At 39.9% G+C, this 22779-nt stretch overlaps 1 protein-coding gene across 1 annotated transcript; it reads right to left on the bottom strand.

The window, feature by feature from the left end:
• Nucleotides 1–1758: 1758 nt before the first annotated feature.
• Nucleotides 1759–20434, bottom strand: LOC125481654 (ras-associated and pleckstrin homology domains-containing protein 1-like; the record flags this gene model as incomplete). The annotated part of the gene is made up of 4 exons (XM_048593491.1): nt 20370–20434; nt 12923–13000; nt 8931–9090; nt 1759–1880 (listed from the first exon to the last, which is right to left on the bottom strand). Coding segments are annotated over exons 3-4 (264 nt in total), but the record flags the coding sequence as incomplete, so codon positions are not given.
• Nucleotides 20435–22779: the final 2345 nt, after the last annotated feature.

Here is a 22779-nt window from a genome sequence, read left to right as displayed (position 1 = left end):
CAAATGATCGCCCTGCAGAAGAATTTAAGGTTTTAACTGCAGGAAAGTTGTGTCTTCAAACAAACAGGCAATACCAAACGTGACAAGGGAAAGGGAAGCTACTTCTAATAAAAAAAAGCAAGCTGCAGTCTTGATAGCTGCAAAGTAGTCATTATTATGGATGAAAGAATTTAAAGGTTCATCAATAATGTTGCACCATAAACTTGAAACAGAAAATTCTATAAGATTTCAACTCATGATTCTTCAGTAGCAGAACCTGGAAGAACAACACTGCATAAGGATCAAACCCCGGAAATCCAGAGAAAGACACTGCTGGTGCGAATCATAGCTAAATTCCACCATTAATCGGGTAATAGCCAAGTCGGGTCGTGAGGCTTAACTTGCTTATTTGAGGGAACTTATTTCGGTTGCTACATGCAATGAAGTTCAAATAACTGTTTCAGTATTTGACTGAGAGATTTCTTAGTAGGTAGCTTATGGTAATTAACACACAAGTCTCATGTCCAAGAACAGCAGTCGATGTTGTCTACATGGACCCTATACTAATGCATTTGACAAGGGCCCTCACGGTCAGCTGGTCCAGAAGATTAAATCACATGGCATCCATGGTGAGTTGGTAAGTCGGATACAAAACTGGCTTGATCATAGAAGACAGAGGGTAGTCGATCAGGGGTGGTTTTTCTGACTGGAGGTTTGTGACCACTGGTATTCTGCAAGCATCAGTGTTGGGATCTCCATTTGCAGATGACACGAAAATTGTTGGAGTTATGGATACTGAGGAAAGTTATCAAAAGATATAGCAGAATATACAGAGCAGTTGGAAAGCTGGGCAGAGAAATGGCAGATGGAGTTTAATATGGACAAGTGTGAGGTGATGTATTTTGGGAGGTCAAATGAAAGATGAAAGTATACCATAAAATGACAGCATCCTTAGGAGCAGTGATATACAGAGTGATCTTGAGGTGCAAGTCCATAGCTCTCTGAAAGTGACAAGCGGTTAAGGTAGTAAAGATGATGTATGGTACGCTTGCCTTCATCAGACAGGGCACCGAGTATAAAAGTTGGCAAGTCATGTTGCAGCAGTATAAAATCTTTAGGTACGCCATGTTTGGAGTACAATATGCAGTTCTGGTCACCACACTATAGAAAGGACATGGAGGCTTTGATGAGGACGTGAAAAAGGTTTACTAGGATGTTGCATGAATTGGAATTTATCAGCTATAAGGAGAGGCCAGACAAACTTCAATCAAACTTCAAGCATTGGAAGCTGAGGGTCAACTTGAAAGAAGTATATAAAATTATGAGAGACATGGACAGGGTGGATAGTGAGTGTCTTATTCTCAGGGTGGAAATGTCAAATACTTGGGGGCAAAGGTTTATGGCAAGAAGGGATAAGTTTAAAGGAGATATGTGAGGAAAGTTTTAGTTACACAGAGGCTGATAGGTGCCTGTGCTGCCAGACAAGGTGAAAGAAGCAGAGATGATAGTAATGTTTAGGATGCACTTAGACACATGAACAGGCAAGGAATAGAGGGATACGGCCCATGTGCAGGCAGATGGGATAAATTTAAAATAGAATCACAGTCAGCACAGACATGGTTGCCCAAAGGGCCTGTTCCTGTGCTGTACTATGTTCCATGTAATCCAATTGTTTCAGACATCATTGCAGAATAAATACAAGTTATCTGCAGGATTGCAAATAAGAAAGTAATTCTACACCACTGTGCAAGTCCATCACTTGTTAGAGGTTTTACATACCTGTGGATTTTTAAAAAGTGCATATTTCTCAATGCGTTCAGTAAACATGAGCTTATTCTGACTATCTCGAGTCCAGTTCAGCAAGTTCTCTACCAGATTTTCATGATCTTCAAAGATTCGCTCTGAAATTAAAAGAAAATTTAAGAGTCATGAGAGGAAACTGCATTAGCAATAGATGGAACACAGCAATGAAAAGGAAACAAACAAACAGAACTAGAACCGCTGAACTTTGAGGAAATACCAATCATATTTTGCTGATAGTCAGCCAAGACTGACTCAAGTTAACTTAAGGGTTGGTCAAGTCCTTCCTGCAGTTTGTACCACTTAGAAACAGGATGTTTTTAATGGTTTGTGAAGTATTGTAGGATACTTTCTGACAATGAAATGTAGCCTTTTAACAATTTAGATTCAGTTGCACTTACGGGTTCACTGGAAAGTACAAGTGCCACAGCACATCCCAGATTAGTATTCAGCCCCAAAACAAACAGATTGCCCATAAACTAACAACTTAATTTTAATAGCTTTCAGAAACAATTTTCACCAGAGAGCAGAATGGATAAGAGGAGATCAATGACTTTCAGATCAGACCCACTTCAGATTTAAGTGAGCATGACTAAATTCAAATTCAGTGACCTTAATGAAAAGACACAGACCTGACTGTGTTCCACTCTCCACAGATGTTGCCCGACCTGCTAAGCATTTCCAACATCTCCAGTATTTTGCCTGTGCATTAGTATTTAAGTCACTGCCATTTCTTCCAGGAATGCCTACCTTAATGTACTGCTCTTCACTGAAGACAGGGAATCTATTTGTTTCTTTTATGGGATACATCTTCATTGCTTTTACTGTTTCCCTTCTTATGTTTGATCAGGTATTTACCAGAACTGAATTTTCACAGTTACCATTCTTTCCTCAGCAATAGTCTCCGGATTTGACAGAAATGCAGATATTAATTCATGTGATTGTCAGAGTCTAGGAAGTTAGTGCCCAGTTAGTGAAAGGATAGGAGTTGCAGAATTTCTTCTGAGTTGATGATGACGTAAGAAAGGTGATTCTTGGTAGCAAAGTGGCTCAGGGGTTAGCACTGCTGCCTCAGTGCCAGGGACCGAGGTTCAATTTCACCCTCTGGCAGCTGTTTGTGTGGAGTTTTGCAAATTCTCCCTGTCTGCACGGGTTTCCTCTGGGTGTTCTGGGTTCCTTCCACACTCCAAAGATGTGCAAATTAGGTGGATTGGCCACATGCTAAATTGCCAATACTATCCACTGAAGATGTTTGAGTCTAGGACACTATATTGGGGAACTCTTGCAGAAATGTCTTGGAGCTGAGATGACCGATTCCCTAACCACCATCTTATATGTCAGGTATGACTCCAACCAGTGGAGAGTTTGCCCCCGATTCCAATTTTGCAAGGGCTCCTTGATGCCACACTCAGTCTAGTGCAGCTTTGACTTCAAGGGCCATTACTCTCATCTCACCTTTGGAATTTAGTGCTTATTGTCCATGTTTGAACCAAGGCTGTCAGGAGCTGAGCAGGTGCTGCTTGATAAAACTGCTGATGATACCTTCCATCACTTTATAGCTGACACTTTTCGCCAAAACCAGAGCTGCCATTTATTCAAATATGACTCAATTTTGCAGTTTCACTATTTCTAAAATTTTGTATTTTTATTTCTGAGCACAATTATGTTCTGAAGAGAGCTCGTCCAAAATAAAAATGATAAGGGCACAATACTGTTGCACTAAGTGCTTTTGCATGCTTTTTGCATGGAATTAGAGAAACCTAATGAAATGAGGAGGTCAAAACCCATTTTCTAAACTAATTGGTTTCGCAGACAAAAGTGAGAAAACATGAGGAACTATTTAAAATCAAATCTAGTCAACTTCATCCAAAATAAGAAAGGAAAAATAATGAAACATTTTTGGAATTATTTGTTTTTAGAACAGTTCCAGCTGCATAACCTGGTCCTCATGTATTTTTATTTCCAAGTGAAAGACTGATTCTTGGAGCTCCTCATTAAAAAGTAGAATTAAGCTGACAACCAATTTAGGATTGTCAGTCAGGTTTGCATAGTGCCTTAATACATAGGGTCCTGTTCAGTGCAAATGGATAGAACATGTAAATACACTGCCCTGTTTCAACTCAACTAAATAGATGACAGTCATTCTGTGGTTTATTTCTCAGGGCAATGTCATGATCAGAGACAAGTGCCTGTTTTAAAATTAAAACAAAGCTTGGCAGTTAGGTTGCAGTCATCATTAATTGGTGCATTCACCATGGCAACACCTTTACCACAGTCTACTCGCCAACCAATTATCACTCTCCCCTCATAATATAAATGACGTCTTCCCTTTGCTTCGGTGCAACTTATCCTGATGAGTGCAAGAAGAAAAGCTTCAATAACATGTCCTTTATAAGCAATATGGAAGTTCTGCACTACCAAATGACTATAAACATTACATAATCAGAAATCTCATTTATTAAAAAAATTGAAACATGATATTCCATTTTAAATGGGCATTATTTAACATTTTGAAGAAAATAATTATTTGGATAAAAGAGAATGTATCACAGGACTTGGTTCTGAAAAGCCAAATATTTAGACAGGGCATCATAATGATAATTGTGCTATATTTAGTGCTTTAACACAGCTGAAAATATAACACAAAAGGAATAAGAAAACAAGGATCCTCCTCTTGATGCCCTCACTCTCACCATTTCTTCCTCTGCAGGCATTTGCAACGTACCAAGATCCACCCATGAAGAATGGCAAGTTAGCACGGAATATCCATATTTGACCTTGTAGGACATTAAATCACGTCTGATCCCGCATTCAGTGTGTTCAAAGATGCACACACTCCAGTCAGAGTAACAAGAATTCTGACTGGCTTTTCCTCTTAGACCACGGGATCAGTGGCCAATTAAAAGGACCTACATGGCCAGTTCACCCACTGTACATGCCAGCAACTGTTGGACATTCCTCTTCACACGGGCCAATACATCTGACACTGAATTAACTTGTTCAGGAAACTGGGCAGTTTAGGTCCTAAGGACCATTCAGTGGCAATATGTCCAAAGTCAAGAAAAATGGATTTATGTACAGATAAAGTCACAACAGAGCACCTTGTAATTAAAACGGAGAGGTCATATAGAATAAGGATCCAAAAGAAGTGCATATCTCCAAAATTAGCCATGGTTTGAATATCTACTATCCTGCACAGTTTAAGAATTTGACTGCAAGGTTATTTACAGAACCTGACCTCATGCGGAGTGTAAGAGTACCTCTAGTCTTCTCCATGTTGTGCTCAGTTTACGGCAGACTCTAATTTCTGATTTACATAACCATTTTCAAAGAATGGCACAAAGCCACTCTGAAAGATGCTACAGCCGAAGTGCTAATGCCATGTTACTTTTTTCCCCTTTCTATAATAGTGCATTCCTGTCGAGATGGTCCCTCTTTATGAATTACTCAAGATTTACCCAACACAAGGACACAATTATGCAAAAAACAAGCACTGGATTTTTTTAACTAGCTGATGGAGAAGTGGAAGGTCATAGCTGGGAAATGAAGATTAGCCATCACAGATAGTGACTCAATTTGGAATATTCCTTTACCGACAAAAGATATGCCAAGTAATAAGATATATTTACACGAACAATTCACCAAAATAAAAAAAAAGGGTTAGGTGTGTTCATCTATTTTATTACTATTGTATTGCACAGAGAATGTTTTCAATTTTAATTTCCCTCATCACTCTGTAGTTACGCTCTGGAGCGCAGAAACACAGTTATGCACAAAAGGAGGAAGTAGTGGATGCAATATATTTGGATTTCCAAAAGACATTTGATAAAGGCATCACATGTTAGGCTCCTTAGTAAGAAAAGAGCCCATGGTGTTGGAGGTAGGATTTAGCATGGATAGAGAACTGGCTAACTAATAGAAGAGACTTGGGATTGGTTGGGGGAGTGGTGTGGTTTCTGGATGGCAATCAGTAACTTTTGAAGTTGCACAGGGATTTGTGCTGGGGCTACAATTAATCACAATGTACATTAATGATTTGGATGAGGAGAGTGCATGTACTATACCCAAGTTGTATATGACTCAAAACTTGGAGGAAAAGCAAGTGGTGAGGATGACCCAAAGATTTTATTGAGGAATATAGGTAGATTAAATAAATGGATTAAACATGGAATATATGTGAGAAAATGTGAAGTTATTCACTTTGGCAGGAAGATTAGAGGAGCTAAGTACTATTTAAAATGGCAAAAGACTAAAGAAATCTACAGAATAGAGGGATCTGGGAGTCTTCATGCATAAAAGAAGCTTGCATAAAAGTTCAGCCAGTAATAAGGATGGCAATTGGAATATTGGCCTTTGTTACAAAGGAAATAAGGTACAAAAATAGGAAGGTCTTGCTAAAATTATACAAGGCACTAATTAGACCACACCTGGAATACTGGGAATAGTTTTGTTCCTGTTATCCAAAGGAAAAAGATACTGGCATTGGAGGCAGTTTAGAGAAAGTTCACTAAACTGATCTCCAGTACACAGGGACTGATTTATGAACAGAGATTGAGTTGAGCAGCCTGGACCTGTATTCATTGGAGTTTAGACAAATGAGAGATGATCTTCTTGAAACATTCAAGATTCTTAAAAGGGCTTGACAGAATAGATCCAGAAAGGTGTTTCCCCACTGTGGGAGGGTCTAGGACCAGGGGGGCATAATTTCAGATTGGGAGTGTCCACTTAGGACAAAGGTGAGGAGCAAGTTCTTCTGTCAGAGGGTAGTAAATCTTTGGAATTCTTTACTGTAGAGGCTGAGTCAATATATGGAAAAGGGAATGGAGGATTATCAGATCAGCCATGATCTCATTGAATGGCAGAGTGGACTTGGTGGGCTGAATGGCCTACTGCTGCTCCTATGTCTTATGGTCTTACACACATACAGCTTCAGTGCATGTTGTAGGATCTGTAATTTTACAAAAAAATTGAGTGTGGACATTGAAGCCAAAGCCAGCATTTGTTGTGTATGCCTAATCCTCGAAATTGTGGCTTGTGAGGCCTTTCAAAAAGTAATTAAGAGTCAACTACATTGTTGTGGGTCTGAAGTTATATGTAGGCCAGACCAGTTAAGGATAGTAGATTTCCTTTCCTAAAGGACATTAGTGAACCAGATGGGTTTTTAACACAACCAATAGTAGTTTGATGTCACTATTACTGAGATTTGTTTTTATAGTCCAGACTGAAGACTGGAAGAAGGCAGCACATGCTCAGTCTACAAAGGTGCCACAGAATATGGCTGTGCAGCAACATTCATATTTCCAGCATCTCCAGAACAAATTTAAATTTGTCTTAGAAGATCAAACTGTCTGGAAAAATTCTTAGTTGTAGCGCTGTTGGCCACTACTGTAAGCGGTCTGAGTAACGTGCAGTTAACATTGTGCCCATACTACTCAATATCTAAACATAGAATAATATATTTATATATTGCCGTTAACAAGCATACAACTTCTCAAAGCACTTTAAAACCAATGGAGTACCTTTTCAAAAACAGTCATTGCTATAATGTAGGAAAATTGACAGCTAATCCGTAAATATCAAGCTTCCGATCAACAACAGAGTGACAATGAACAGATAATCAGTTTCTATCATGCTCATTGAGGGATAAGTATTGGACAAGAAAGTTGGGATAACTCCCTTATTCTTCAAAATGACATCACCGTATTTTTTACACACAACATGCTTGACTGTTCAACCAGGGCTTCTAACACCTGATCTGAAAGACAGCCTCTCAGACAAGACAGCGTTCCCTTCAGACTGTAATGGAGTGTTAGTTGTGATTTATGATCAAATCCTAGAATGGGACTTCAACCCACATTTCAAGGCCTGACCTTCTTGCAGGCAACTTCCCCTGTAATTTGTTTTGTTCCTGAGTGGAACTCCATGGTCCATATGTGCTAGTGACTTTTGGAAGCAGATGCTATTCATTGGCATGTTAATCAGCTTGCATAGGGCTTCTCAGCAGCCATGTGGCTTAAAGGGAATATTGCTTGCAGGGCTGTAATAGAACTGTCTTATGGTCTGGGAAAAGCATATCTTTAACATGTGATTTCCATTATAAATAATTCTAAAAGATTTGATCTGTTCACCTAGGTTCCCTGATACTGCCTCTGTGTGGATCTCCGAGGTCCATGTAAGGCAGCAGGTTCTGGAATCAGAAGTCAATGCATCCACATGCCATTCAGTATGTACAGACCTGCTGAGTGGCTATGCAGCTTAGAAGGAACACTGCTGTTGGCATGCATGAAAAATAATCTTACCATTAATCAGAAAAGTCAGTAGATGCATTAACCTTGTATTTAAAATTTTTGGTGATCCCTTGAAAAATCTTTAGAATTCTCTACCCATAGGATTGTAGAAACTTGGTCATGGAGTTAGTTCTAGGCAGCGATCTTAGATTTCTAGTTCCTAATGAAATCAGCAGATATGGGGGTAGTAGAAGAAAAGGACATTGAGGTAATAATCAGCTATGATCGAGAATGATGGTGCAAGCTCGAGGGGCTGAATGGCCTTCTCGTGCTGCTATGTTTCTATGTTCTGCCTGTGGTTTCATTCTGTTGGCACTGGGCCAAGTTTTATCAATCACTGAATGGTATTAAGAACAGTTTTTCAATGGTGTTGCTATTGCTGGGCCCAGCTGTGATTTGACAATCACAAGTCATTGCTCCTTTCAATATTATATCACAAAACCAAAGCACAAATACACACACCACTGGATTAAAGTGAAGGAAAGTGACCAGCGTTATGCTAATTTCACATTCTGTCAACTTCACCTTTTACTTGGATAAGAGCATTTTTAGCAGTGCAATACTTGGGTATAGTATAGGTTTGTTACTAGTTCCAATAGAAGGAACAATTTAAAGTAATAAATAGGAAGCACAGAATGTATTGGTCTAGGTGCAATTCTTGTAGCACATTGGTACTGTCGTCAGGTTTATGTGTACATACATAAGACAGTATAGAAATGGTCAACAAAACATTGTTGGTAGGTGGAAAAGGGCAAAAAAAAATGAAGGAGGTCTGAAAATATTTTCTGAAAACACCTATTCAGAAGACCAGAAGTTAATTTTCGGTATATTAGAACACTTGACTGCTCAGTTTCACCAACTCACCCATCTGAAGTTCTGGGATTGTCTCCACTAATGACCAATCCGAGCCGAATCCACAGTGGGACTTATCCACGAGATTGTCCAGAACCTGCCTGACTGTTTGTCTTTCATCGACCATCATTGTTTTGGAGCTCTCATCAGACATGTGGACCCGTATCACCAGCTGCAAGATAGGATTAAACAGTTTATCAGGCAGATGGACTCTCTACGTCATTACACATTAGTACTTCTGATCTAATTCCCTATAAGAAAACTGTGCAGTCCTGTAATGGGACTAATAGTACAAGCTCATTTTCAGGGCTAAGATAATAAGGTGTAGAGCTGGATGAACACAGCAGGCCAAGCAGCATCAGAGGAGCAGGAAGACTGACGTTTCGGGCCTAAACCCTTCTTCAGAAACGTCAGCCTTCCTGCTCCTCTGATGCCTTGTTAACTCATTTTCAGGGCAACAGCTTAATATCCAACCACTGCACACTTTAACACAGAAATTAACACATTAGTTTTCATATATTTTTGAATTAAACACAATATTGAAAGGTTGAAAATGACAAAGCTTCATGCTGAATCCCCAGTAAACGAGGCAACATCTCTGATCTTTCATATTCACTGAATCCTTTCCTCAAATTTCATAATTCAACATTTCAAATATTCCTAAGTGATCAAGAGATGTGTGTCATTTTTCAGCTGTACATGTACAGTGAATTCATACTGGATGTCAATGCCCTACACAGACATTTGAAATACCACATTTGTGGAACAGGAGCTTCAGTATGTTTTCTATTGCCTGTAGGCTTGTAGATGAGATCACCATCTCACTTCCCATTCCCCAGATGCCAGACCAAGCACCTGTTGATTACAGTTGCCATGAATTATTCTTGGGGGAGGGAGGAGAAATGTTTGTATTGTGGAGTATTTCTTTTATTTGTTAAATATAATCGATAGTTCAGTTCATATAGTGTAACTTTGAGGTTGTCCTCTGGTAAAGGAATGGAGTATAAATATGAAGTCTTGCTAAAATACAAGGTACCAGTCAAATGACATCTGGAATACAGTGAACAGTTTTGATCCTTTTATCAAAGGAAAGGTATTACTAACATTATAAGCAGTCTATAGAAGGTTCACTAGGTTGATTCTGGGTATGGTGGGATTTTCTCATGAGGAGCAGTTGAGTAGATTGCACTTACGTTCATTAGAGTTGAAAGATTGAGAGGAGACCATATTGAAACATCCTTAGGGAGCTTAATAGGATAGATACAGAGATTTGTTTCCCATTGTGGATGAGTCTGGGACCAGAGGGCATAACCTCAGATTTGGGGGGTCGCCCAATTAAGACTGAGATGAGTTGGGATTTCTTTTCTCAGAGTAGTGAATCTGCGGAATTCTTTACTGCAAAGGCCTGTAAAGGCTGAGACACACAGATTTTTTAATCAGTAATGGAATCAAGAGTTATAGGCAAAAAGGCAGGAAAGTGGATTTCAGGATTATCAGATCACCCACCGTCTCGTTGAATGGTGCAGCAAATTCAATGGACCAAATGGCCTGCTTCTGCTCCTTTGTCTTATGCTACGAATGGGAAACTGGTGGGCAAATTATATTTGTGGAGGCACGATGAGCAAACTGTTGCTCAGGTGATAGATTCTCTTTCCCAGTGGCTCTTTTATAGGAGCTAGTTTCCATAGTTCTGAATTTAGGCAGTTGTGCACCTTGCAGGGTGTATTCAGCATTATCTGGTGTTGAAGCTCAACATTTTCCCGGAAAAAGCAGCTCGTTCTTACTGACGCAACATCACACCTTATTGACACAACTTTAAAATTCAGTCCCTTCACTACCGACGTCCAATGGCAGCAGAATGTACCACCTCCAAGTTGCACTACAGCAACTCACCACGGCACTCAAAGCACCTTCCAATTCTGTGACGTCTAACATCTAAATGATACAGGGCAGCAGATGCATGAGAATACCACCACCTGAAAGTTCCTCTATAACCACACTCCATCATAATACCATGATATGGGAGCAGAATTAGGCCATTTGACCTGGAGTCTGCTCTGCCATTGTTTGTGGCTGACATGTTTCTCCACCCCATTCTCCTGCCTTCTTCCTGTAACCTTTGTTCTCTTTACTAATAAAGAACCTTTCTATCTGATACATTCAATGACTTGGGCTCCACAACCCTCTGTGACAACGAGTTCCACAGACTCATCACCCTCTGGCTTAAGATATTCCTCTTCATCTCAGTTCTAAAGGGTCATCCCTTTACTCTGAGGCTGTGCCCTCAGGTCCTAGTCTCCCCTACTTATGGAAACATCTTCTCCACATCCACTGTATAGGCCTCTCAATGAGATACCTCTCATCCTTCTAAACTCCAGAGTACAGACCCAGAGTCTTCAACCACTCCTCATTTGACAAGCCCTTCATTCCTCAAATCATTCTTGAGAGTTTCCTCTGGACCCCCTCCAAGGTCAGTACATCCTTCCTTAGATACAGGGCCCAAAATTACTCTCAATTTTCTAAATGCACTCTGACCAGAGCCTTATACAGCCTCAGCAATACATCTCTGCTCTTGTATTATAGCCCTCTCAAAATTAACGCTAACATTGCTTTTGCCTTTGTAACTGCCAAATTGAACCTGCATATTAACCTTAAGAAAATCCTGAACAAGGACTTCCAAGTCCCTTCCTGCTTCACAGTTTTTCAAACCCTTTCCCCACTTAGAAAATAGTCTATCTCTATTCTTCCTACCAAAGTACAAATCCTCACACTTTCCAACACTATATTCCATCTGCCACTTATTTGCTCAAACTCCTAGCTTGTCCAAGTCCTTTTGCAACTTCCCCACTTCCTTAACACTATTTGTCCCTCATCTATCTTTGTATCATTTGCAAACTTAGCAACAACACCCTCAGTTCCTTCATCCAGATTGTTAATGTATGGCGGGTATAGTTGTGGTGCTAGTAGTGACCCCTGAGGAACACCACTAGTCACACTTGGGGGAGATGGTGGTGTAATGGTAATATCACTGGACTAGCAATATCAAGCCCCAGGCTAATGATCTAGGGTCATGGTTCAAATTCTGTCATGGCAAGCAGTCAAATTTGAATCCAACAGAAAAATCTGGAATTAAGAAGTTGCCAAATGATAACCATGTAACCATTCAGCGCAGCCAGCCCATTTTCACATACTTATAGTCACTAATATCAGCCTTTCTTTTTCCCTGGCACACTGTAATTTATCCCTTTATCTGCCTAATGTTATTCTCTCTCTCTCTGGACTCCATCTCTGCCTATCCTTTTCCCCACCCACCAGCCCAGATGTCAGCTCATATACCACCTTTTCCTAGCTACTACCAGTTCTGAAGAAGGGCCTCTGGATGAAATGTTAACTGGTCTTCTCTCCACAGATGCTGCCAGATCTGCAAAGATTCTTCAGCAATTTCTGTTTTTGCCTCATGCAACCATTGTTGATTGTTGTTAAAATGCCAGCTGTTCACTAATGTCCTTTAACGAAGGAAAGCTGACATCCTTACCTGGTCCAGTCTACATGTGACTCCAGACTTACAATGTGATTGACTTTTAACTGCCCCTTAATGGCCCTAGAAAACTAGTCAGATTAAGGGCAAATTAGGGATGGGCAATAAATGCTGTCCCAGCCAGAGACACTCACATTCCATGAACTAAAAACAAACATATTGCAGCTTCTTCACTGTCTTTAGATAAAGAACCATGAAATGCTTTTCTTAACAGTGGTGTCGATATAGCTACACCATACGGACTACTTTTCAAAAAGTAGCTCAACACCATTTTCAAGGGCAAACAGAGATCAGCAAGAAATACTTGGCCAATGACACACACATTACATGCAAATTCCAAACTCGGGTGTGAATCCATTGTTGGAAGATTTTTTTCCCCACAGATGCTGAATGGCATGCAGGTGTTTTCGGTTTTTGTTTGATTCTTTTGTACTGCTATTTTTCCTTTGTTACTTGGCACCCTTACCTTTTTGATTTGTGCCTCTTTGATCTTCTCCAATGCCACCCTGATTTTTTCTGCCTTCTGCCTGGCAGCCTGCTCCTCCTGTAGATACATAGTGAGGAAATAAAGATGAATCAGGAGATCATAATGAACCAGGAGAACACACCTTACAGACACAGCATGACAAAAAGGGAAGCAGCTTCCTCTGACCAACAACTACCGTGCAATGAGCTCGGGGCACATTTTAAATCAAAATCCCCAAGCCTTGCAGCATCACAAAGGATATTTAAATTGGATGTTACTGAAGAATGAGCTTCACTCGTATATCCTTCACTACATCTGTTTTTAACGTCTTTAATGCGATAAAATTAACTGGGGAAAAAAAAAAATCACACAACCCACAGAACTTTGGAAAGGATGTCCCTTTGCTTTACATAATCTCTCAAGGGAACAAACTGCATTTCTTGTTGAGCAGACTATTTACATCCAATATTGCATTCAAGACTGCAATAACCTAACTAAAACATTAACACATCTAATTTTTTTAGTCTTTGAAAAGTGTAATGAAAAGCATTTGAAACGGGCAAGCAAGCTGGTTAAAAGGATAAACACAATTTCAGTTGCCATCATTTTCCAAATATTCATCCATGAAAACTATCCTTTAAAACAGGTTATATCAGTTTACCTGCATGTTTCAGTATGGCATGAAGTGGTATCTTGACAAAGCTTCGGTTTAAACAAGCCGTGTTGTGAAAACTGAAAGCAACAGCTGGGATAGTTCAGGGATATACCCACTATAAGCGTAATTCCATGCCACAAAAGACTCCATTGCTAACATGATAATAACTTCAATACTATTGGCTGAGAACCTAATTAAACAAAGAGCGAAGAAGCACCTAGGCAGCAGGTCCCTGTGCTAACACGCTTTTAGAGAAATGATCAATTCATCCCACCTCTCTTTAATTTTATATATGTGTCTAAAGACAAGAGATGTGCATTCATCATATGGCAGTTAGATAATATCAGCAGGTGCAGATACTTAGAGGAATACAATAGGATTTTTATTTTTTTTTATAAACCATCAACTTTGCTCAACGTCACTGCTTGATACCAGGGGCCTCTGGGGGTTGGGGGGGGGGCGTGGTGTCCAAATCTCAACCTCAAAAGGGAATTAATTGATGTGCATCAACAAGCTTGCACATTGAACCATAATCAAAACAGGAAGGCTAAACCTTTAATATAGGTAGGCTAATCCATACTTGTACACTGTCCACAAACTATGACCGATCCTTACTTTAGATGTTCAAATCAAAAAAAGAGGTTCCTGACCATCTGCTGGTACAAGTTTGCTAGTTATATGCAAGCAGAAAAAGGGAGGCCTTATCTTCCCTTGAGGCATACATCCTGAAGGAACCACCCAGCAACTGCACTGACAGTATCCCCAGGAAGAACCAGCCTAGTGCTTAAAGGATAGATGAGGTAAGGGAAACAGGAAATCCAATTCCACCCTAAAAAAGAAGTTCAAAACTTCCCTGTTAACAGAATGCAATGTCAGTTTATACTGCATATTTAAAATGTGCACTTCAGATTTCGTATTCACGTGAATCAGATACCCAGTTTGTTCAGTCCAGAGAAAGTGTCTGTGTAAAAGGGATCATGTGTAATACATCTGCCATCATGAATTTGTTTGTTGCTTTTCTCTCTTTTACTTCTTAAGGCACTGATTCATGCTAGGGTAAGTTTTTAGTGGTATCAGTTGATCCCCAATATTGTGTAATACTATTCACCGTGAGCACTAGAAAGTTCTTTGGTCCTGGGGTGTATCATAACTGAGTGCACTGTTCATTGGATTTCATACTCCCTAGGAAGAGACAATGTCATTGGGTAGTAAGAAATTGCAAGAACTGCAAATGCTGGAGTCAGAGACAACACCGTATGAAGCTGGAGGAATACAGCAGGCCAGGCAGCATCAGAGGAGCAGGAAAGTTGACGTTTCGGGTCGGGATCCTTCTTTAGAAATTTCTGAAGAAGGGTCCTGACCCGAACTGTCAACTTTTCTGCTCCTCTGATGCTGCCTGGCCTGCTCTATTCCTCCAGCTCCATACTGTGTCGTCATTGGGTAGTGAGTTCACTGACCACAACCACATTGCCACCCAGCTGACATTAATGCACTCAGCACAATAAGAGTTAGCCACATGGGGCTCATGTAGTGCAGTAGTAGTGTCCCTACCCCTTTACTGGGAGACCCGGGTTCAGTGTCCCCAAATGCTCCACATGTGTGTCATAACATCTGAGCAGGTTGACTAGGAAAAATAGGTTACACACACCTGCAGGGGCCCTCTTGTGGCACCGTAAGAAAAAGAATAATTAAACATGCGGGGCTCATGTGTTATAGTGGTAGTGTCCCTACCACTGGACTGCAAGACCTGGGTTCAAGTCTCACCTGTTCCAGAGGTGTGCAAAATCACCCTTGAACAGGTTGATTAGAAAAATAGAGTAAATTTTTTAAAAAGTAGCCATATGGGGCTTATGTGGTACAGTGGTAGTGTCTCTACCTCTAAACTTAGGTCTCCCAAAGTTTAAGTCCCACCTTCTCTAAAGTGTCTAATAATATCATAGAACTAGGGGATTAGGAAAATATCCAAAGGGGAGTCATGTTTGCATAGGTCACTAATTTCTTTAACTAATCAACTGGAGGATTTACCCTCCTATCTTCTAAATTTGATTTTTTTTTGAAAGGTTAGATTCAGAAACAGAGGGAATATGTTTCCTGTAAAGATTTGGTTAAACTGTCATAAAGTTGACCTAAGTCAGGGTTGTATTTTATTAAAATTCATTTAAGGGATGTTGCATCACTGGCCAGGCCAGCAATTATTGTCAATCCTAATTTCCCAAATTTGGGATGGATGATAAGGTCAAAAAAGTCTACCCAAAAATTGACTGGTTTTTCTCAAATCAGGATAACTCTGCATGGAGATCTGTTCACAGCATGTAACAGCCAGCAACCTGCAAATATTAACAAGTCAAACAGCCGGTGCAAACACACAGCTAATTGCGCTGCCAAAGTCTAATACAATATTATCAGACTTTATGTCCAAATTTAGCTGCAGACAATGGAGACACAGGATACAAAATCTGAGTCAATCCCAGCCAAAAAAACCCCAGGCAACCAGTTAGCACCCTGCTGAGCTCCCAGAAATGAAGAATTGCGGCAACTGTAAGTGCCAGTCTCACCTTCTTTCCCAAAAATTGGGATAAACCCCAATGCTTGGTCAGCAGACTTTTGTTGGGCAGGCAAGTGCCAGTATGGTCTTGCCTCCATCTACAATGTGTGTATACAAATTTGCAGGCTTTTTTATTCCAGCATTTCCTACGGGGAGATGGTGGTATAGTGGTTATGTTGTTGGACAAGTAATTCAAAGATCCAGGCTAATGGCGTGGGGACACAAGTTCAAATCTCACCAAGGCACCTAGTGAAATTTGAATTCAATTAATGAGCCTGGGAATATATAGTTCAGTGATGGTTTCGTGAAACTATCATCAAATGTGAAAAAAGAAATCTAGTTCACTGAAGTCTACAATCCTTACCAGTCTGGCCGACATGCAACTCTAGACCCACTTAAATCAACCCTTAAATGACCCTCAAATGATGTAGCAAGCAAAATGGTGTAGAAAGCTGCTCAGTTCAAAGCCAAGTTGGGATAGCCAATAAATGCTGATCTTACTAGCAATGCCCACATCCCATGAATTAAGAAAAATTGTACCCTTTAATTTAAACTGTCTCTCCTTATTTTTCAATGAATTACTTCATATCTTTAAATTTCATTTGCGATGTCTGTGAAATTAGTGAACTCCCTTTTTAAAAAGTGCTAGCAACATCCTAATTTTATTGCAAATGTAGTAAACTGTAAGGTTTAGTTTGCTTAAATCTGATGGGCAAACCTCCTGGAATTGATCAAGTCTTAGGAAAGTATTCAAATTTCTCCAAGGGCAGTTCTTAGCTGGAAGGATCTGGCAGTGCATTTCTAATCAGTTGTTGCCATGATCTATTGAAGATATTCAATTCTTGCTAAAATAGATGACTACAGATGCTGGTTTCTCATGAAATGAATAGAACTGACATGGGCCAAGTGCAATGAGAATAGTCAAACCCAGTCATGCCTTTAAATGATAGCTACACAAAGAGGATTCCAGGATGATGCACTGAATAGCAAATATGAATGAAAAGTCTTGCTAATTCTGATCCCCCACCTCTTAGCTACCAAAATTATATATGAGCTTAATGACAAGCCCCCAAATAGCCTACAGACCAGCTTGATATACAAGTGGGAAGATATCCACTGATGTGTTTGGGCAGTTCGCAGCAGCAGATTTTCTTCAAGTCTTCTCCTGTTTTAAATTCTCCATGTGCCAAATTCCCAATCTCAGCCAGTCAGAACTTCCTTTCCTTGTTCCCTTCACCTTCCTGTATGGAAAATCCCTTGGGGGTTCCTCTCAACACCAAACAGCTGCTCAAAAATAAGGAAGGGGACTCAAAATGAAACAACAAGGAAATACCAAAACAATTTGTTAAAACATTTACTTATGATTCAAATTGTTCAGTTCTTAGTTCCTCAAATTTGTCAGATGATGAAGAACTCTGTACCCATAGACAGTTAAGCTTGGGCTGACAAGTGGCAAGCAATATTTGAACCATACAAGTGGTGAAAAATGACAATCTCCAAAAAGAGAATTTCTAAACATCTTCTGCTAACATTCAGCACCATTATCATCAAATCTTCCCTCCATCCTGGGATCAACGTTCAGGCTGGGGCTCCTGCAGCAAGTAAATCACTGCACTCCCCAAAACATGTCCAACATGTATAAGACACAGATCAAGCATTTGATGAAACACTCCCCATCTGCCTGCATTAATGCAGATCCAACAATGCTCAAGAAGCTCAACACCATCCAAGTCAAAACCACCTGCATGACAGGTACCCTGTACTCCATCCTAAAAATTCACGTCCACAGGTGGTGTACCATGGCTGAAGCAGGTATTGTCAATAAGATATATTTCCGTAACTGAAAAAAAAGCTTCTTTGACAGCACCTTCTAAACCTGTAGCCTTTATAATCTAAAAAAAACAAGGGCAGCAGATGCAGGCATACATCATCATTTCTATGTTTCCCTCCAACTCACACACTATCCTGACTTGGAAAATGATTGCCTTTTTGTAATCATTGCTTGGTGAAAATACTCAAACACTACCTTAAAAGTGCCGTAGGACCCACCTTCATCACGCGGACTACAACGGTGCAGGAAGACAGCTCGTGACGATATTTTCACGGGCAATTAGTAATGAGCAATAATTGCTGGTCTTCAAAGGACTGTCCACATTCCATAAATGAACGAAGGAAAGCCAAAATATATAAAACTTCATTTATCTTCCCATAACTATTTTTCATTCTTATGCTCAATGATATAGTCCAATCAAACAAGTGAATTAATGGTGGGATTGTTCCAGTTCTGGCTAATATGATAACTGGCCCACTAAGATGCCAAGGGCACGGTTGTTTCTTCTGACAAGATCTATTAACTAACCTCAACACAACTCTCTAATTGGGTTCCACACCAAGTTTTCAAACCAAATTTTTTTTTTTTTTGGATATTACTCTGGGGCCAGCATACAGGTTCTAGGCCTTTTGATGCTCATGTGGTAGTCAAATGAGCTACCAAGCACAAGAAAAGACACTATTGTAAGACAGACAGAAAAGCAGGAGGCCACTTACCAATGTGAGTTACCTTTTACCAACAGATTCAAGAGCATATGCAGCAGAAGCTTGGGAATAATTTACTGACTGCCATCTTGCTCAAGGAATGGCCTGTCTGTGGTGCAGAGGGGAGAAGGGAGCCTAAAGAGGTATGAGAAAATTGTACAAAATTTGGGAAAAGAACAATTTTTTTTAAACTAAATGATGGATTCTGTTAATGTGGCAAGATGTAATTCCTCTGGCTGTCTGGCCTTCAATTAGTTTCCTCATCTAATTTACTCCATTCCGTTTGCCACCCCCTGAAATAACTCAGTATTGCTGTAGTGCCCACAGGCACTGACCATTCTCCGGCATGTCATCTCAAATGGCCATTTGAGAGCTGAGGAACTGTTAGCTGCGCTCAGTGTTCTCACCTGACATTCCCACACACAAGCCTTTGGACTGACCTTTTAATCTCCTTGGTTGAGGCAACCCATGAGATCTGCTCCTCCAGCTGAGATTATCACATGTCAGGAATCAAACCTAGGACACTGGGGGAGTGTCACCAAGTTCACAACAGGGAATAAACATCCTAATCTACAAGGCCAACAACGAAGATATGTCAGCCTGTTAAGCAAGAAGTGAAGCTTCTGGTCGGGACTTTCTGTCCGAACCTGAACCATAACTTTGAATCAACGAAAATTTATCTGTGCAGGCAAATCATAGTGTCCTCCCACCAAGAACTTCACAAGTGAAATCCCATCAAACAAGAAGTGACAGAGTAGAACAATCCAAGGTATGGAATTACAAAATTGAATTGAACTTGATGTAGTTATAAGTTCCATTGAGCCATATTTCTGGGCGAATGCAGTAATCTTTTGGAATTTAAGTCTGGGACTAACTCTGGAAAACATTTCAGTTGTCAGATATTTGCCCAGCAGGACTCCATCTGGTTTACATCTTTTGCAGTCAGTGAAGCTTTGGTTTAACTTCATAACTGTGTTTTAAGAGTTGGAAAACTCACTGCGGACCAAATTTGTCCAGTACTCCAGCTTTAGAAGCTTTCAAGGGATCAAGAAATTGGAGCTTTGCTAAGTTGTGTTTTGTTGATTTGTTTATTTCTGTGAATATTAGCATTTAGTTAAATATAATTACAACTCAAATGCTACAGTATTGGTAGGATATTTCATTTTTTATCCAGGCTAGTTGCATGTTGTCATTTTTTTAGTGTTTTGAAGTGTAAATTAACATGCACAAAATTCAATATATGTAGCCGGAATGACAAAAACAAAGTTTGAAGTAATTGAAAAAACTAAGCAAAACTCCTCTTTCAAGTTATCCAGGAAGTGCTCTGAGAGGTTGACAAGGAATAGCATGCAGGCATTAGTCATGCTGTCATGCAAATGCCTGTTTAAGTATCAAGTTTTTGAAAAGCACAAATACAAAAAAGAAGCTCAAAGCATTGCTTTTTTTTCACTCATCATTGGGGAAAGGCATGGGCCACAAGCAGAGAAAGTTAATAAATAAGCCAATTACTGGAAGAGACGGAGGAATACAACTGAGTATAACCACTCCTAGCAGCTTGGTCAATACACTGCAATAGATTGAGAAAAAGGGAAATCAAAAAAAATTCCTTGATATATAAATATTAACAAGGATATGGGATTGGCAACAAGTCACAGGGTTACTCATTCTACCTACAGGGTTTCATCACATGCAGGTTGGAAGATACGCTTCACCTTGGTCAGCAAATGAGAAGGTTTCCCAGCTATGTTTCTCAAAATGATTGACGTTTCCCTGTCCAGATAGGAATGCTTGGTGCAGGAAATAAAGAAAAAGAGAAATAAATCAGTGCAGTGATAAAATAAAGTTAAAGTGTGCAAGCATAGGATTAAAAAAAAAGCAACCTAATCATATTGGAAGAGCAATCAGCAGTAAACCACTTTTCTTTCAGGGAACAACAAATTCATACATATTCCTTAAAGATTATATATATTCAAACATACATCTAACTAGTACGATATACAATGACAGAGTACCGTGCATCTCTGCAGTGCAAGTTTCAATTCATCCTCACATTTGGTCACAGAAATACTATGGGGTCAAAATTCTTCTTTAGAAGTGGACATGGATACAATGTAGCCCATTTAATTGACAGCAGATCAATCATATGGGATAATTGCTGAGTGTGCTACCCAGTGTGGAACTCAGTCAAGCTGACCACCTGAACTCCAGCTCAGATTGCCAGCCTGTTGCCAGTTTTATTTATTGGCTTCCTATCATTTGGAAGGTATCAGGATTACTATTGTGGGTCCGTAGTGGTAAGTAAATTGAAACAAAGGCATGGTAGCTTTTCTTCATGAATTTTGTACACGTTCTGGTGACAGGATTTTTGAGCTCGGGAATGGATGAACTTAATTTTAATCACCTCTTACTGGCAAACATTGAGACAACAGGTGCAGGTCAGGTTTTTTCATAGTATAAAGTTTCTTCTTTAATAAGGGGTTATTACAGCAGACTAGTAATGCAGAGAACCGAACAGCACTTCACATCCCATTGCGGTAATTTGAGAACCTAAACTCAGTTTTCTTTTTTTAAAAGTCAGTACACACAATCTTGAAGCTGGCAGATTGTTACAAAAAAATTCAACAGTTTCACTGATTTCTTTACCCAAAGAAATCTGCCATCCTTACCTGTTCTGGTCTGTATCTGACTTCAGTCCTAGAGCCTTCTGAAGTAGCTGGGCAAGTCAGTCACTCAGTTACATAAAACTAGTACCAGCAGCTCAAAAGCAATGTTCAGTAATACCATCCCTCAAATCAAAAAACCCCACCCTAACCCAACAATAACACCCATTGCTGTATCTGCAACATTTCCATGCCCCACATCCGTTATCCTGTGAACTTGCATTAAGATTGCTAGCTTACTGCCATATTTGGGATAGGGTGTGTTTGTGTATGTAATTTTTAAAAAAAAATCTCCTTGGACACTGCCATACAGTCGCCAGCCTCAGTGATAGGAAATATTATTTAGTCCAGTCGCAGGTCACAATGAAGCAGAAATAAATTCATCACATTTCACTATAAATCAGTTGACCACAAATAGTTACAAATAGAAGCAATTTCAGAAACATTTCAAAAAAACAGAAGTTGCTGGAAAAGCTCAGCAGGTCCGGCAGCATCTGTGAAGGAAATAAACAGAGTTAATGTTTCGGGTCCAGCGACCCTTCCTCAGAACTGATGCTGCCAGACCTGCTGAGCTTTTCCAGCAACTTCTGTTTTGTTTCCTGGTTTACAGCATCCGCAGTTCTTTCGTTTTTTTTATTCAGAAACATTTCAGTTTTCCAAAGGTAAGTTGCAATTTAATTTGAAAACTTCAATTGATAGATACAATGCCAGCTTCCATTGCCTTGACAGGTCAGCTGTTAAGGATAACATCTAACCAAGACAGAGGCAGCTCAGGTTTGATCTCTGTCCCATATTGAGTTAGTTGATCTCAGCTAAGGAGCTACAACTGGCCTTAACACATTCGCAGATGACCAATGACCACCTCAACAAGGTACTAGAGAATCTGTGACCTTTCATTATTTTAGTTTGCCTTGGCCAGGCTGTTTATAGAAGACACCATGCAAAGATAGGATGACCATTTCAAACTACAGAAGTCGTCATCTGACTCCTTAAATCCAGTTCAACTGCAAGACTGGCAGGTCTGGCAATGATGCACAAGTTCCCTATTAGTATTGGACAGAAAACTGCAGCAAAGGGGAAGTTAAATTCATCCAAGTAATAACACAATATACAAACTATAGACAGTCAAGACAGTACGTGAATATGTTCGCACAAATCAGCTATTTATTTCCCTTCCTTACTCTAATACCTTTTTGAGCGATAAACAACTCCAACTGCAGCCTAACAAATTCACCATTACTTTTATTTTCAACGATGCTCATAAATAGATCCCTCAAATTTGCAGACTGTCCTACATTTAATCATGTCTAAAGAACTACCTGCACCTCTCTTGCTCATCCACTCATTCATACACCACTCCCACGTATGCAAAGCCAACCAAGATCTACTTATATACGATAACAAGGTGTAGAGCTGGATGAACACAGCAGGCCAAGCAGCATCAGAGGAGCAGGAAAGCTGA

The sequence above is a fragment of the Rhincodon typus genome, unplaced genomic scaffold (genome assembly GCF_021869965.1).
Source record: "Rhincodon typus isolate 14 unplaced genomic scaffold, sRhiTyp1.1 hic_rhity00002948, whole genome shotgun sequence".
Lineage (NCBI taxonomy): Eukaryota > Metazoa > Chordata > Chondrichthyes > Orectolobiformes > Rhincodontidae > Rhincodon > Rhincodon typus.
This window is presented reverse-complemented; position numbering and strand designations above follow the sequence as displayed.